This window comes from Dendrobates tinctorius, unplaced genomic scaffold (genome assembly GCF_039654945.1).
Source record: "Dendrobates tinctorius isolate UK_male_01 unplaced genomic scaffold, ASM3965494v1 ptg000035l, whole genome shotgun sequence".
NCBI lineage: Eukaryota > Metazoa > Chordata > Amphibia > Anura > Dendrobatidae > Dendrobates > Dendrobates tinctorius.
In genome coordinates this window covers 20,634,866-20,648,272 of record NW_027361703.1, presented here as the reverse complement: position 1 = coordinate 20,648,272, position 13,407 = coordinate 20,634,866, and the positions used below count along the sequence as shown (strand labels likewise).

General features: G+C 39.5%; 1 protein-coding gene across 19 annotated transcripts in view; it reads right to left on the bottom strand.

The window, feature by feature from the left end:
* FOXP2 (forkhead box P2) overlaps positions 1-13,407 on the bottom strand; it is a 461,404-nt gene that overhangs the window by 28,832 nt on the left and 419,165 nt on the right. For 15 of the 19 annotated variants that reach the window (XM_073573315.1, XM_073573316.1, XM_073573312.1 and 12 more), the window contains one exon: positions 2,031-2,120. The exons of the other annotated variants lie outside the window; for them this stretch is intronic. In XM_073573315.1, coding sequence (XP_073429416.1) covers positions 2,031-2,120 — 90 coding nt within the window. The remainder of the gene's footprint in view (positions 1-2,030; positions 2,121-13,407) is intronic. 19 annotated transcript variants of the gene reach the window in all.

The window sequence follows — 13,407 nt, the reverse complement described above, 5'->3', positions numbered from 1 at the left end:
CAGTCAATAACAATATATAATACATTCTTAAATAACCCCATAAGACAATATATGATCTTGCAATAAGCATTCCATAGATAGAGAGGAAGCAGAATATAAAACAAAGGCTCTTTTAAGAATATGCATGATGATAATGTACATAGTCACACTTCTATAATCCCAGGCACATGCCTTTTTCCTGTATGACTGTGTTTTAAATCAAACAATGTTAACTTTTTAAAATATTATTTCGATCTGACAGCTGTTAGGGATCACAAGGTAAATGGATTCAGACAATTCTGACCTAGCCTTGGGCGAAAAAAAAGAAAACATCAGAAAACTCTCTAAAATGAAAAGTTTGTCAGATTTACTACTAGATTTAGAAAAATAAAGAATATAGCCATAATATGGATATCCAGGAAATGTTGTTCCCATGATGTCAGTTGCAAAGGTATTTACCCAAATCCCGGGATTGAAGTCCTACATTATGCAGTATAAAATTACACCTCATAAATATCTGGCTACAATATGAAAACATTTCACAAAGTTTAGATTTCCAATAATTGCAACATATAGCGTTATGTGAAAATTTGAAATAAATGCAGAGTAAGGCTGGAGTTTTTGTGTAACAATTTTTAAAGTGGCAATAACTGCAGACACATGGCACTCTATGAAGCCTAGAAAAGCTCTCATGTGTAACTACAAACACTTGTTACTGCCTATATATTCCCAACAATAAAGTGGTATCTTACTATTTAAGAGAAGAATATTATTCTAATGACCAAGTAGTAAAATGTGAACTTGTAAATGTAAATTCAGTGTTGGGAAGACTAAAAAAAAAGTAAGCAGGTTTCCATGAAAAATATTGTTTGCATATGATAATGGTTCAAGATATTGTGATGTCACATTAGCCTGCTTATGGAATATACATACCATGAACAGGTGTACACAACTTGTACAGTATATCCAGTCTTTGGAAGAAAGCCTAACTACTAGCATGCATGCAACTATGATGAGATGGAGAGATTTATTGACCATGGAAAACTGATTCAGAGTCCAAGTGAAACTCCTTCAAGGTCACATCCAGACTCTAGGATTATAGGCTACATGACTTTGTTTCAAGCCTACTTATGAACTTATTTTGCTGCTTTGTAATATATATAAAAACATGAATAGTGGAGCCACATCTCATTTGAATTGTTAAAACAAAAGGTTTCAAGAAAAATTGAAAGATCAAACAGGAAAATGTTGTTTGGCATGCCAACTTTATACATCTCAATTGGTTGGAAGGTGGACAATTTATACACTAAAGGGACCTTATTCATTGATTATCACAGTGAAGTCAATAATATCCCTCAGTGTTCTATTTACTTTAATGCACGGTTCCAGCCCTTGAACTGCCCTCAAATGATGTGCTTTGAATGACTTCTGACCTCAGATATCAAATCTACCATACTTCTTTGTATGGTTATGCTTGCTGAGTGGCCATTATTCAGTCTAGAGTGATGGAGAACCTGCTTGCTGATTTGCCTGGCTTCTTTTCAGCATCTTATTACATGCTGGTGTGCCCAGGATTAAAAAGGATATGTTGAAATCCTATTGTGAGCCATGTATCAGTGAGTTCATGACATTTAACAGGAATGAGGAGACAGTAGGTTAGATTATCCTAAACAACCAGAAATCCACAGGATAACATTATAGTAAATAACCACCAAAAATGGCAAAATGAAGCAAACATTATACACAAAACAATAGTTGAGAATTAAGTTTTACATTGGACGACACCTTGCTAATACCCCATTAGTAACAATTGTACAATGTTTTCTGTAGCAGAAACTTATTACAATGGCTACAATATAGTTATGATATATTTACAGTACATCAAATTGTGTTGCACTCTATATTCAATTGTGATCTTTTAATTATAAACCCCCCAAAAAATCTGATATTTTCTGCACATGCAAAAATATTTTTTGTAAAGTCTTGCTTAATTTGCCACTATCATTAATTCCCTCCTACCCCATAATCACATTAAAGCATAATAGGCTCACCGTTGTAGGCACTGGAACAATCTCAAAGTGGAATGACAGGGGACTGGAATGATCCTTTTGTCAAGAGGAGTGACAAGGAACTTGAATGATCTGAAAGTGCAACAACAGGGGACTGGAACAATGTAAAAGGAAAAAAGATACAGCAATAGCTATGACCCAAACTAAGAAAAGTAAGAAACAGTGAAAGGCAAAGACAGAAAAGAAAGCTGGATGATTCTAACACACAAGGCATGGAATTCTGAGGTTGTTTCTAGACAAAACATTAAAAATCACAGTGTAAATGAAAGAGTAAGTAACAGTAGAGATGTGCAATGGATGACTTCCTTATTAGTGTTCTTATGGAAATGCCTAAACTTCAATTATTTATGTATAAATACCTTATATCTATTTAACTTTTCAGACACCTACATAAATTATTAAATACAATGCAATATAATTTGGTACAATACAATAATTAAGATATGGGTATATTCACATGTTGCAGATTTTTTGCAAACATTTTTGTATAAGTAATCCATGCCATAAATCTGAATAGGCTTTGTAAACACGTGAAGTAACAACCCATTTCAGGACAGAGTTCTGTGAAAACTCTGATTATAATGTGCCACAAGTTATTACCATAAGAAACACTATCAAAATACTTAGAATTTCTCTCTCTGGAGATATATTTCAACTATCCAAGGCATGGGTTCAGCTCGATTTAAAAAATGCTATAAAAACTGCATCTTTGCATATTTAAAAGACTTAGAATTCAGAGTCCTCAGTGGTTGATACCCTTTAATGGCTAACTGAAAATTGCAAGCTTTCGAGACTACTCAGGTCTCTTCAACATGCAAAGACTAATACAACATCTGAAGAATCACATATTTATGCACAAAACAGAACAGAAATAACGCAATAGATAAGACAAGTGACGTGAAGCAGAATTGTCATTATGGGAGAGGGATAAACATAAATATTGGAACAGTTCGTACATAAGGAGTGTTGATATTTTATAGTCCTCTGATTGAGGCCTGGTTCTGTGTTGTGTGATACCCCTGTAGGGAAGGTGACCTGATGGACGGACGGACCTGTCAGTATAGAGAAGGAAAGGTTTGCACAGTTCAGATAGTTGTCAGCTACTACAGTGGGGAAACAGCTAGGAAAGTGTAGTGGACGTGCAGTACCTGGGTTGACCATTAGAGGGCAGGGAGGAGTGTGAGCAAAGGACTTGACATCAGCTTAGGGCTTAGGAAACCGTTGGTCATGGGGCGGAGTTACAGGGAACCAGGAAAGGTATAAATTTGAGGGAGGGTTCCAGAAAGTTCCAGTCCCCAGGGGGAGCTCAAGTGACAGGAGGACTACGACAGTCTGTGCACTCTGAGGAAAACCAAAGCAGGGGGGACTGAGGAGAGAGAACGTCAGGGGGGTGGTCCTGACAGGAAAGTACCGCAGAAAAGACGAGGCACTGAGGTAAAGCATACCCTATTGAGAGAGATTACTGTTCAGTAGAAGTACTGTTGGTTTACGGGCCTAAGGTGGCCACAGTGACGGATCTGACAGGAGCGTCGAAGAGTGCAGCGGGGACGGTGTATACATACACGTCCCCAGTGTAAAGTACGGTGTGCGGGAAGCGGCTCTGTGAACGGAGGGCCGATAAGTAAAGTGAAGAAGTGCATTGAAGTGCGGTGTACTGCGGAGGCCGTCAAGTGGGCGGCAAGAGAGAATAAAACTTGGACCTGTTGTACCCGACATTTGCCTCCATCGTGTCTCTGTTACATCTCTGCGCGGTAAGAGAGGGACCACCCCCCAGCTCGGCCCACCGACCCTACACCCCCAGAATGTCTGAAGAGCAAATTCCTTAATTGATGTAAAAAGACAAATCCATGCGACACTTTCATTCCTGCACCGAGTGTGTCAAAGGTTGTCATAAATTTATACTCCCAGACCTTCCTGTCTCTCTGAGACATGAGACTTGCAATTCTTCAGATGTATTAGTCTTTGCCTGATGAAGAGACCTGAGTAGTCTCGAAAGCTTGCAATTTGTTACCATCTTTTCAGTTAACCATTAAAAGGTATCAACCACTGAGGACTCTCAATTCTGAATATTTTTCTATCTACTGGCTAACACGGTACCAAGATATATATCTTTCCTGTATTTAAGAAACTAACATTCTCTATAATCCGAACCTCCCACTCCCACCTCCAGGACTTCTGCCACACTATACCAGTTTTCTGGAAAACATTACCTTATAAATCTGATTAATTCCCAGTATCCAGTTTTAAGTGTGATCTAAAAACACATTTCTTTAGGTCAGCATATCACCTCACCTCACTTATTTAACTAACTTGTTCTCTCTTCTACCCACTCAGAAGCACTTTGCATCTGTACTTATACAGATACTGGTTGGTGACCAGTTAATGCAGCATTATTTGCATGCCCCTACTTATTATACAGCAAAGATAGAAGCCCATATTTTCAGTCTAAATGCTGTCTGTGGGAAATCGGATTGCACATGGACCAATGTTATTCAATGGGGCAGTGCAGATGAGCAATTTGCAGCATGCACTAATTTCTTCAGTGTGTCAGATAAGACTCACCAAATCTAGGCTACGGGAATGTACCAAAAATCGAATGCCATACAGAGCTAAAGTTTTGCTTTTTGTATGAGTACACTGCAATTCTTTAACTGGTCTCGTACATAATTAAAAGGTGCTACTGTAAAAAGAAAAACATACGGATTGCAAACAGATAACAAGTGAGAAATATTCGTCTGAGTTTTCAGGATGAACCTCTGATGATTTTTAATCCTTTAACTTTGACTGGATGATAAGTTAGAGTCTTAGTACAAAAGGCAGATGGAAGAGAAAAAGTCATTGCCACACTCCTGCCACTTACTGTGTCCTAGTGATGCAGTGAGTGACATATTAGCCACCATATGGAGAGTGGGGGCAAGCCGGGCTGTCAGTATCGTGAGTGACAGCCCAGCCACCCTATAGTATGCAGGGACATAATGGGCTGTCAGTATTGTTAATAGGATTGCCCAATAGCTCAATCAGGCAAAGATTGCTGGTTTCCTCCAGCTATCACCCTTTCAAGGCGATTACCTGGCTATTTAGCTGGTGGACAATGGATAAACCATTGCCAGTTGTAGCTTTGATGGGTGGTGTGTGTGCTTTGAGCTCTGTGTTCTGTGATTCTTATCTTTGTTTTCTGACCCTGGACTTTGCCTTTGACTATTCCTTTGTCTTATATCTTTGTCTCTGATATGTCCTCCTGCATTTCACCTCTGACTCCTTGACTTCCCTACCTAATGGCTTGTCTTTGGGAAGTGACTCAGCATCACAGTCAGAAGCATAGGAAAGGTCTCATCAAATCTTTGGGTTTAGCTCAGAGGTAAATGTAAACATTTACCTAATACATTTAAATACATGGGTAAGGGTATGTGCACACTAGGGTGACCGCAAAAAATCGATGTCGGAATTTTGTCCGTCTGGACCCCACAAAACGATTCCCCTTTCCAGATATTGAGATAGCCAAAATTTGAGCTCGATCAAACGACGTTAACCCGTGCCGCTCGTCGCTCAAAGTTTGAAAAAATCCAAATTGAGGTGTTTTAAGATTTAGGTATTTTGCATAGTCTGTTAGACTATAAAGAATGTGACAACATTGCAGAAATAGCCCTGACCAAATTTTCGAACCATTTGTGGTATTTGAATGCACAGTTGGTGGGATTATCATTTTTTGATCCCACCATTACAGACAATGAAAAGTTGTTAATGGCTAATAAATTGCTCAGTAGCACAGATGAACCATCAGAGCACGCTAGGGTTGTAAATCCAAAAGTTAGGAAAGAAAAATTAAAAGAGGTAGGAAGTAACCGACTTTAACGACCTTCTGACAAAAGATGAAGAACAAAAGCAATATGTCCTGCAAGTTGTAAGCAAATGCCGAGCATTATATTCTGACGTTTCAAAAACTACTTTAACAAAAGCTCTAGAATAGATTAGATAACTACAGTGGGGCAAAAAAGTATTTAGTCAGTCAGCAATAGTGCAAGTTCCACCACTTAAAAAGATGAGAGGCGTCTGTAATTTACATCATAGGTAGACCTCAACTATGGTAGACAAACTGAGAAAAAAAATCCAGAAAATCACATTGTCTGTTTTTTTTTCATTTTATTTGCATATTATGGTGGAAAATAAGTATTTGGTCAGAAACAAAATTTCATCTCAATACTTTGTGATATATCCTTTGTTGGCAATGACAGAGGTCAAACGTTTTCTGTAAGTCTTCACAAGGTTGCCACACACTGTTGTTGGTATGTTGGCCCATTCCTCCATGCAGATCTCCTCTAGAGCAGTGATGTTTTTGGCTTTTCGCTTTGCAAAACGGACTTTCAACTTCCTCCAAAGGTTTTCTATAGGGTTGAGATCTGGAGACTGGCTAGGCCACTCCAGGACCTTGAAATGCTTCTTACGAAGCCACTCCTTCGTTGCCCTGGCGGTGTGCTTTGGATCATTGTCATGTTGAAAGACCCAGCCACGTTTCATCTTCAATGCCCTTGCTGATGGAAGGAGGTTTGCACTCAAAATCTCACGATACATGGCCCCATTCATTCTTTCATGTACCCGGATCAGTCGTCCTGGCCCCTTTGCAGAGAAACAGCCCCAAAGCATGATGTTTCCACCACCATGCTTTACAGTAGGTATGGTGTTTGATGGATGCAACTCAGTTTTCTTTTTCCTCCAAACACGACAAGTTGTGTTTCTACCAAACAGTTCCAGTTTGGTTTCATCAGACCATAGGACATTCTCCCAAAACTCCTCTGGATCGTCAAAATGCTCTCTAGCAAACTTCAGACGGGCCCGGACATGTACAGGCTTAAGCAGTGGGACACGTCTGGCACTGCAGGATCTGAGTCCATGGTGGCGTAGTGTGTTACTTATGGTAGGCCTTGTTACATTGGTCCCAGCTCTCTGCAGTTCATTCACTAGGTCCCCCCGCGTGGTTCTGGGATTTTTGCTCACCGTTCTTGTGATCATTCTGACCCCACGGGGTGGGATTTTGCGTGGAGCACCAGATCGAGGGAGATTATCAGTGGTCTTGTATGTCTTCCATTTTCTAATTATTGCTCCCACAGTTGATTTCTTCACTCCAAGCTGGTTGGCTATTGCAGATTCAGTCTTCCCAGCCTGGTGCAGGGCTACAATTTTGTTTCTGGTGTCCTTTGACAGCTCTTTGGTCTTCACCATAGTGGAGTTTGGAGTCAGACTGTTTGAGGGTGTGCACAGGTGTCTTTTTATACTGATAACAAGTTTAAACAGGTGCCATTACTACAGGTAATGAGTGGAGGAAAGAGGAGACTCTTAAAGAAGAAGTTACAGGTCTGTGAGAGCCAGAAATCTTGATTGCTTGTTTCTGACCAAATACTTATTTTCCACCATAATATGCAAATAAAATGAAAAAAAAACAGACAATGTGATTTTCTGGATTTTTTTTTCTCAGTTTGTCTCCCATAGTTGAGGTCTACCTATGATGTAAATTACAGACGCCTCTCATCTTTTTAAGTGGTGGAACTTGCACTATTGCTGACTGACTAAATACTTTTTTGCCCCACTGTATGTAAAATTATCAACTCATGTAGGTTAGCGTGCTCTGATGGTTCATCTGTGCTACTGAGCAATTTATTAGCCATTAACAACTTTTCATTGTCTGTAATGGTGGGATCAAAAAACGATAATCCCACCAACTCTGCATTCAAATACCACAAATGGTTCGAAAATTTGGTCAGGGCTATTTCTGCAATGTTGTTGTCACATTCTTTATAGTCTAACAGACTATGCAAAATACCTAAATCTTAAAATACCTCAATTTGGATTTTTTCAAACTTTGAGCGACGAGCGGCACGGGTTAACGTCGTTTGATCGAGCTCAAATTTTGGCTCTCTCAATATCTGGAAAGGGGAATCGTTTTGTGGGGTCCAGACGAACAAGATTCTGACATTTTTTCCCCCCCATATGAGATCCGGTCACCCTAGTGCACACGCTACGGATTGGGGTGCGGATTTGGCCGCGCGGATTTTGTAAAATCCGCAGGTAAATCTGCAGGTCAAAAGACCTGCGGTTTTACATGCGGTCTGGCCTGCGGTTCTGCCCTGCGGTTTTTCATCTCCACAATGGAGGAGATGGTAAACCGCAGCAGAATCCGCAGAAAGAATTGACATGTCAATACTTTCTGCGGTTTCAAAACCGCAGAAAAACCGCGCGGAAAAATCCGCACCGTCTGCACTGCGGTTTTGTATTCCCATAGGGAATAATGGTACTGTACACCGCAGCAAAAACTGCTGCGGACCCGCAGCGGCCAAATCCGCTGCAGAACCGCAGCAGAATCTGCAGCGTGTGCACACACCCTAATGCTTTTTTCACACTGTACATGCATATCTTTAAAGTACCATTGAGCATATGCCACATTAAATTGAAAAAATAGCCAAATATATTTATCATTAAATTGTTTAATATGGAGAACATATGCGTGTTATTATCATAAAGGAAAGGTGATTTGCTTCTGTGTGAAACCTTTTGATAAAGTATATGAAAACCAAATTATAGTGAATGATGGCATGTTTATAAGACATGTCTTTTTATCACAAAAACACTAATATTTTCTATAAATTTTATTTACAAATTAGCCAGAAAATGACCAGGCTTCATAAATTTAGAACACTAGGCTTTTATCCACAAGGAATTGTAAATAATGGCCCGAGTTTAACTGGAACCTGTCACTGTTAACCTGCAACTATGCGGTTAATCTGCAGGTTAACAGCATTATGATGCTGTCCAGCGCCTGCAGCCGAATGCAGCAGGGAGAAAATGATCTTTATTCTCCCTGCCAGCATTCAGTCATAGCAATTCAGCAATGTAGAACCAGTGTTCGTCTGGGCAGGGGGAGTGGTTACAGCAACAGCTGTGTATACTCATAGCAGTGACTGAACCAGCACCGGCTCCGGCCCCATGACTGAATACTGAATGTTGGCGGGGAGCATAAAGATCATTTGCACTCCACTGCATTCAGCTGCAAGCAGGCGCCGGACACCAACATAAAGCGATTACCATGCAGAATAAACCCATAACTGCAGGTTAACAGCGTTATTCCTGGTGACAGGTTCCCTTTAAAGCTCCTGCAACTTAGCATTGTTTGACATCCAGAGACCCTAGATAGAAGACAGAAGAGGTTGATGATCACTTCTGCCTTCTCCTTTGCTGGCTGCATAAGACTATGCAGCTAATAGACTATGCATTGATGCTTATTTAGCTCCTGGCGATCATGTCTCCGAGTTTCTAAGCAATAAATTTTGTATTTTTTTTCTGACAAAGAAAAATGGTCAAAATTAAAAAAAAAAACAGTGCTTTCAGATCTCAAATAATACAAAGAAAACAAATTCATAATCATTTAGAAACAACAATACTAATGTTTTAACTCAGGAAGAGTTCTGAAATCAATATTTTGTGGAATAACCATGATTTTTAAAAACAGCTTTCATGCGTCTTGGCATGCTTTCCACCAGTCTTTCACACTGCTTCTGGCGCAAAAATGTAATCAGTTCTACTTTGTTTGATGGCTTGTGACTGTCCCACTTCCTCTTGATAACATTCCAGAGGTTCTCAATGGGGTTCAGTTCTGGAGAATGGGCTGCCCATGACAGGGTTTTGATGTGGTGGTCTATTAATTTTTGCCGGAGCTGGCACATATATATATATATATATATATATATATATATATATATACTGTATATATATGGAAAAACATATGCAGGTCATTGAGGACCGTTCAGGCTTATTCACTAATGGGTTAGTAGGGAATTATGTGACATCACCTATAATCTGTATTTAATCCAAATTTTATGTAGTAATGCAGGAGCAATTCTGGAACATACCTTGTGAATGTACAGAAAGTGTAAGGGAAAACATTGTTTCCACAATTGCATATCATACTACTATTTGATTGCTTTCACATAGCAATATGGGAGGGATAGCCGTATGAGCATTGAGGAGCAATTCAAAGCAATCATAGTGTTGGCAATAGGAAGTATTATCTCACACAACCACCTCATCTAAGTCTCATAATACTTCATCTCTTTCTCAATAGGATAAAAAAAGGGATGGACAAATGTCAGACACTATAGAAGGAATAAAAGAATACAAATTATTTCCATCAGCATAGGCTGACAAGTAAAGAAATATATGCAAAATCTTAAAATGAGAACCCGTAAAGCAATTGGAAAAGTTATCTGGGCCATCTACGATGGTAATTTAAAAAAAAAAAAATCTAATGTAATTTTAAGTGAGAAAACAAATGATTGTCAGCAGGAGAAAATAAGGAAACAAGATTATGCTAATAAAATGAAAATTTCTAAACATGTACTACAAAAATGAGGTCATGCAATTCAGCATTAGTCTGTAAACTATAGCAGCAATCATGTTGACCCATCCCGCTCTAGGATTGAAAAAGATAACATTACTCAAGTCTTAAGGGCCTGTTTTTTGTGACGTTATAGCAATATTGCTAGTGATATCGCTATGTCTGATACTTACCTCCGACCGCTCCCCCGCTGGTTATCACTGATCGCGCGAGAACGTCCTGGACCGTTTCTCGTCATCAGCTTCCTGTGGCGCCGACGAGCGATGCGTGGACGCGGGTGGGAGGACGTCAGGATCGCCTCATCTGACAGGTAAGTAGCGACCCCCGACCACTGCGATGTCGCTGGTGAGATCTGCCTGTGTGGCAGCTCACTAGCGACCACTTAGCGATGCACCAGCGATCCTGACCGTGTCATATCGCTGGTCGGGATCGCTGGTGCATTGCTAAGTGTGACAGTATCTTTAAAGGAAACCGGTCACCAAGAAAAACACTATTTACCTGCAGAAATTATGGTAATCTACAGGTATACAACATATTATTCTTATTTGGCAGTGCTAGTGGAACAGTGGCTACAATGAAAAACTAAGTTGTATTCTCCCTGCAGCTGCTCACTCATTTATCAGGGTAGTACAAGGGACTTTAACATTCACTACCCACTCTACAGTGAGTGCACGGTTTTAACACCTACTGCTACTTCACTGACAGCCTGCTCTGCAGTGTATGTGTGGAGTTCTTGCTATCAGTCAAGGTGTAGGGGTGTAACCACAGCAGTGACTGTAAAAGTCCCCTGCACCACCCTGATGACTGGAAGCAAGCGATTGTAGGAAAATATAACTTTAGATTTCCTTGTAGCCTCTGTTCCAGTAAACCTGCCAAACATTATATAAAAGCTATTTACCTGTAGATTACCACAATTTCTGCAGGTAAATAGCATTTATGGAGGTGACAGATTACCTTTAAAATGTATCCGATGGTTAGGTGTTACTATGTTACAACTGTATATGGAAATTACAATTCAGAGCATCACTTTTTTCTATAAAAACCTGAAGGTGTTTTTCTCATCCCAACAATCCCAGTTCATATGTCACATGAATGTCATAGAGGAGTTCATGTCTATATGCCAGTACTGAAAGACATTCTGCAAGGGCAGCTCCTATACTGGTAGACCAGACAGGTTAATGCATTAAATAGATGATGGCCAGTCATTATATTAGCAGACTCATTGCATCTATTTGCCACTGCGTAGACAGTACGGAGAGCCACTCTACAAGAGCACATTCCTACCTGTAGACCAGACACATATGGTATATGCTTTGCATAAACAGCCATTAATTTTATTGGCCTCCTTACTACTATAAGCCAGGGCACAGCCACAGCCAAGAGGTACTCTGCAAGAGCAAGTCCCATACTGGTAGATTAGACACAGGTATGTATTAAATGGATATCTATTCATTTTATTGGCCTGCTTGCTATATCTATAAGCCAGGGCACAGCTAGTACCAAGAGGTTCTCTGAAAGAGCAGGTCCCACACTGGTGGATCAGACACATCTTATCAGTTGGCAGTGGCTTCCACTCAACAATCTAAAGTCACTGACTATTTAAAAGGGATTGCTTTCATGAGAAAATGCCTTGAAAGTGATGTATTTCATTTGGGAATAAGTCTACTATCATATGGTATATCAAAGGTGAAAAAATTGCATTATTTTTCTCTAATAGCAGCATCTATGAAAATACACGGGTCACCAGACCAAAGACAGATAAGTATGGTCTGTATATCCATACCATATGTTTTATGCTATTTTTACTTATATATTCGCCCTATTCATGCTATCTACTTTTAGATCTATGTGTTGAGGATATGAATGTATAGCAATTCATTTGCACATTATTTGCATCTCATTATTAATTATGTGCCTTTTCACTTGTGGCAGGAAGGACCTCATCACTACTCGTACTAGTTTCTTTCTGCATGCCATATTGGTTAAAATGTTAAAATGTGTTTGTGCTTCTTACCATAGAAAATCAAACAAGTATAGAAAGTATAGCAAAAAAACAGACTCATAATTAAATAATAACTTTTCATTCCAAAAATGACTTGTGACAGTGAGAATTCTTGCCAAGAGACCTAAACACATGTTTCACTGCTCAAAAAGACAGAAACTAATATACTGCAAACAACCATTATTGTCAAATGTGAGCCGGCAGTTTAGCTGTCAGAAGCCTACAGCAGTGGGCACATGTCAGCAGCAGTAATTGAAAATATACAATAGAAAAATAAGAAAAATAATGTAAAAGATATCAACACATGTAACTTCATATCAAGTGGGACGTACTGTGAACAGGAACTTTTTCTTGTTTTAAATCATTCACATATGCTCTTGGCTTCTTATTTTACCATTTAGTCCTGCAGATTTGTACTGCATTTCCCATAGATTGATCATTTCCTCCCCTGGTAAAACTGCCTCCACTCAGTGCTCAACTACACAAGACACTAAGAGTGATATACGAATTCAGCGATTTCTGCCTTGTCACATGTCATCAGGAGAGATGACTATTCAACTGCTTCTAAATTGTTGAAAGTATAGTATAATGACACTAGTGCGGTCCCCACTGCATAGTTTGAACGCTGCCACTGCCATTATCATCTGTCTGTTAAATATACAGATATACTATGCTGCCTGTCTACACTAACAGATGTATAGACTCCAGAGAAATTAGTTTACATGGTTGTATGTGCAAAATGTCTTTCTATGCCAACAAGCTAGTAGCTACAAACAAATACAAGCACACAGCTGAGCAGCTTTCGTACTTTAATGCCTATGGGTGTTTTTGTGACATTTGTACTACATAGTGTAATTGTTGTTTTTGGGAATGTCTTTGATACAGTAGAAACATGCAACTGTCTGTGCTTAATGCATCATGTCATGTTGTGTCTGTCTTTAGACTTTCTCCAGAGACTAAAGCATTGATTAGCT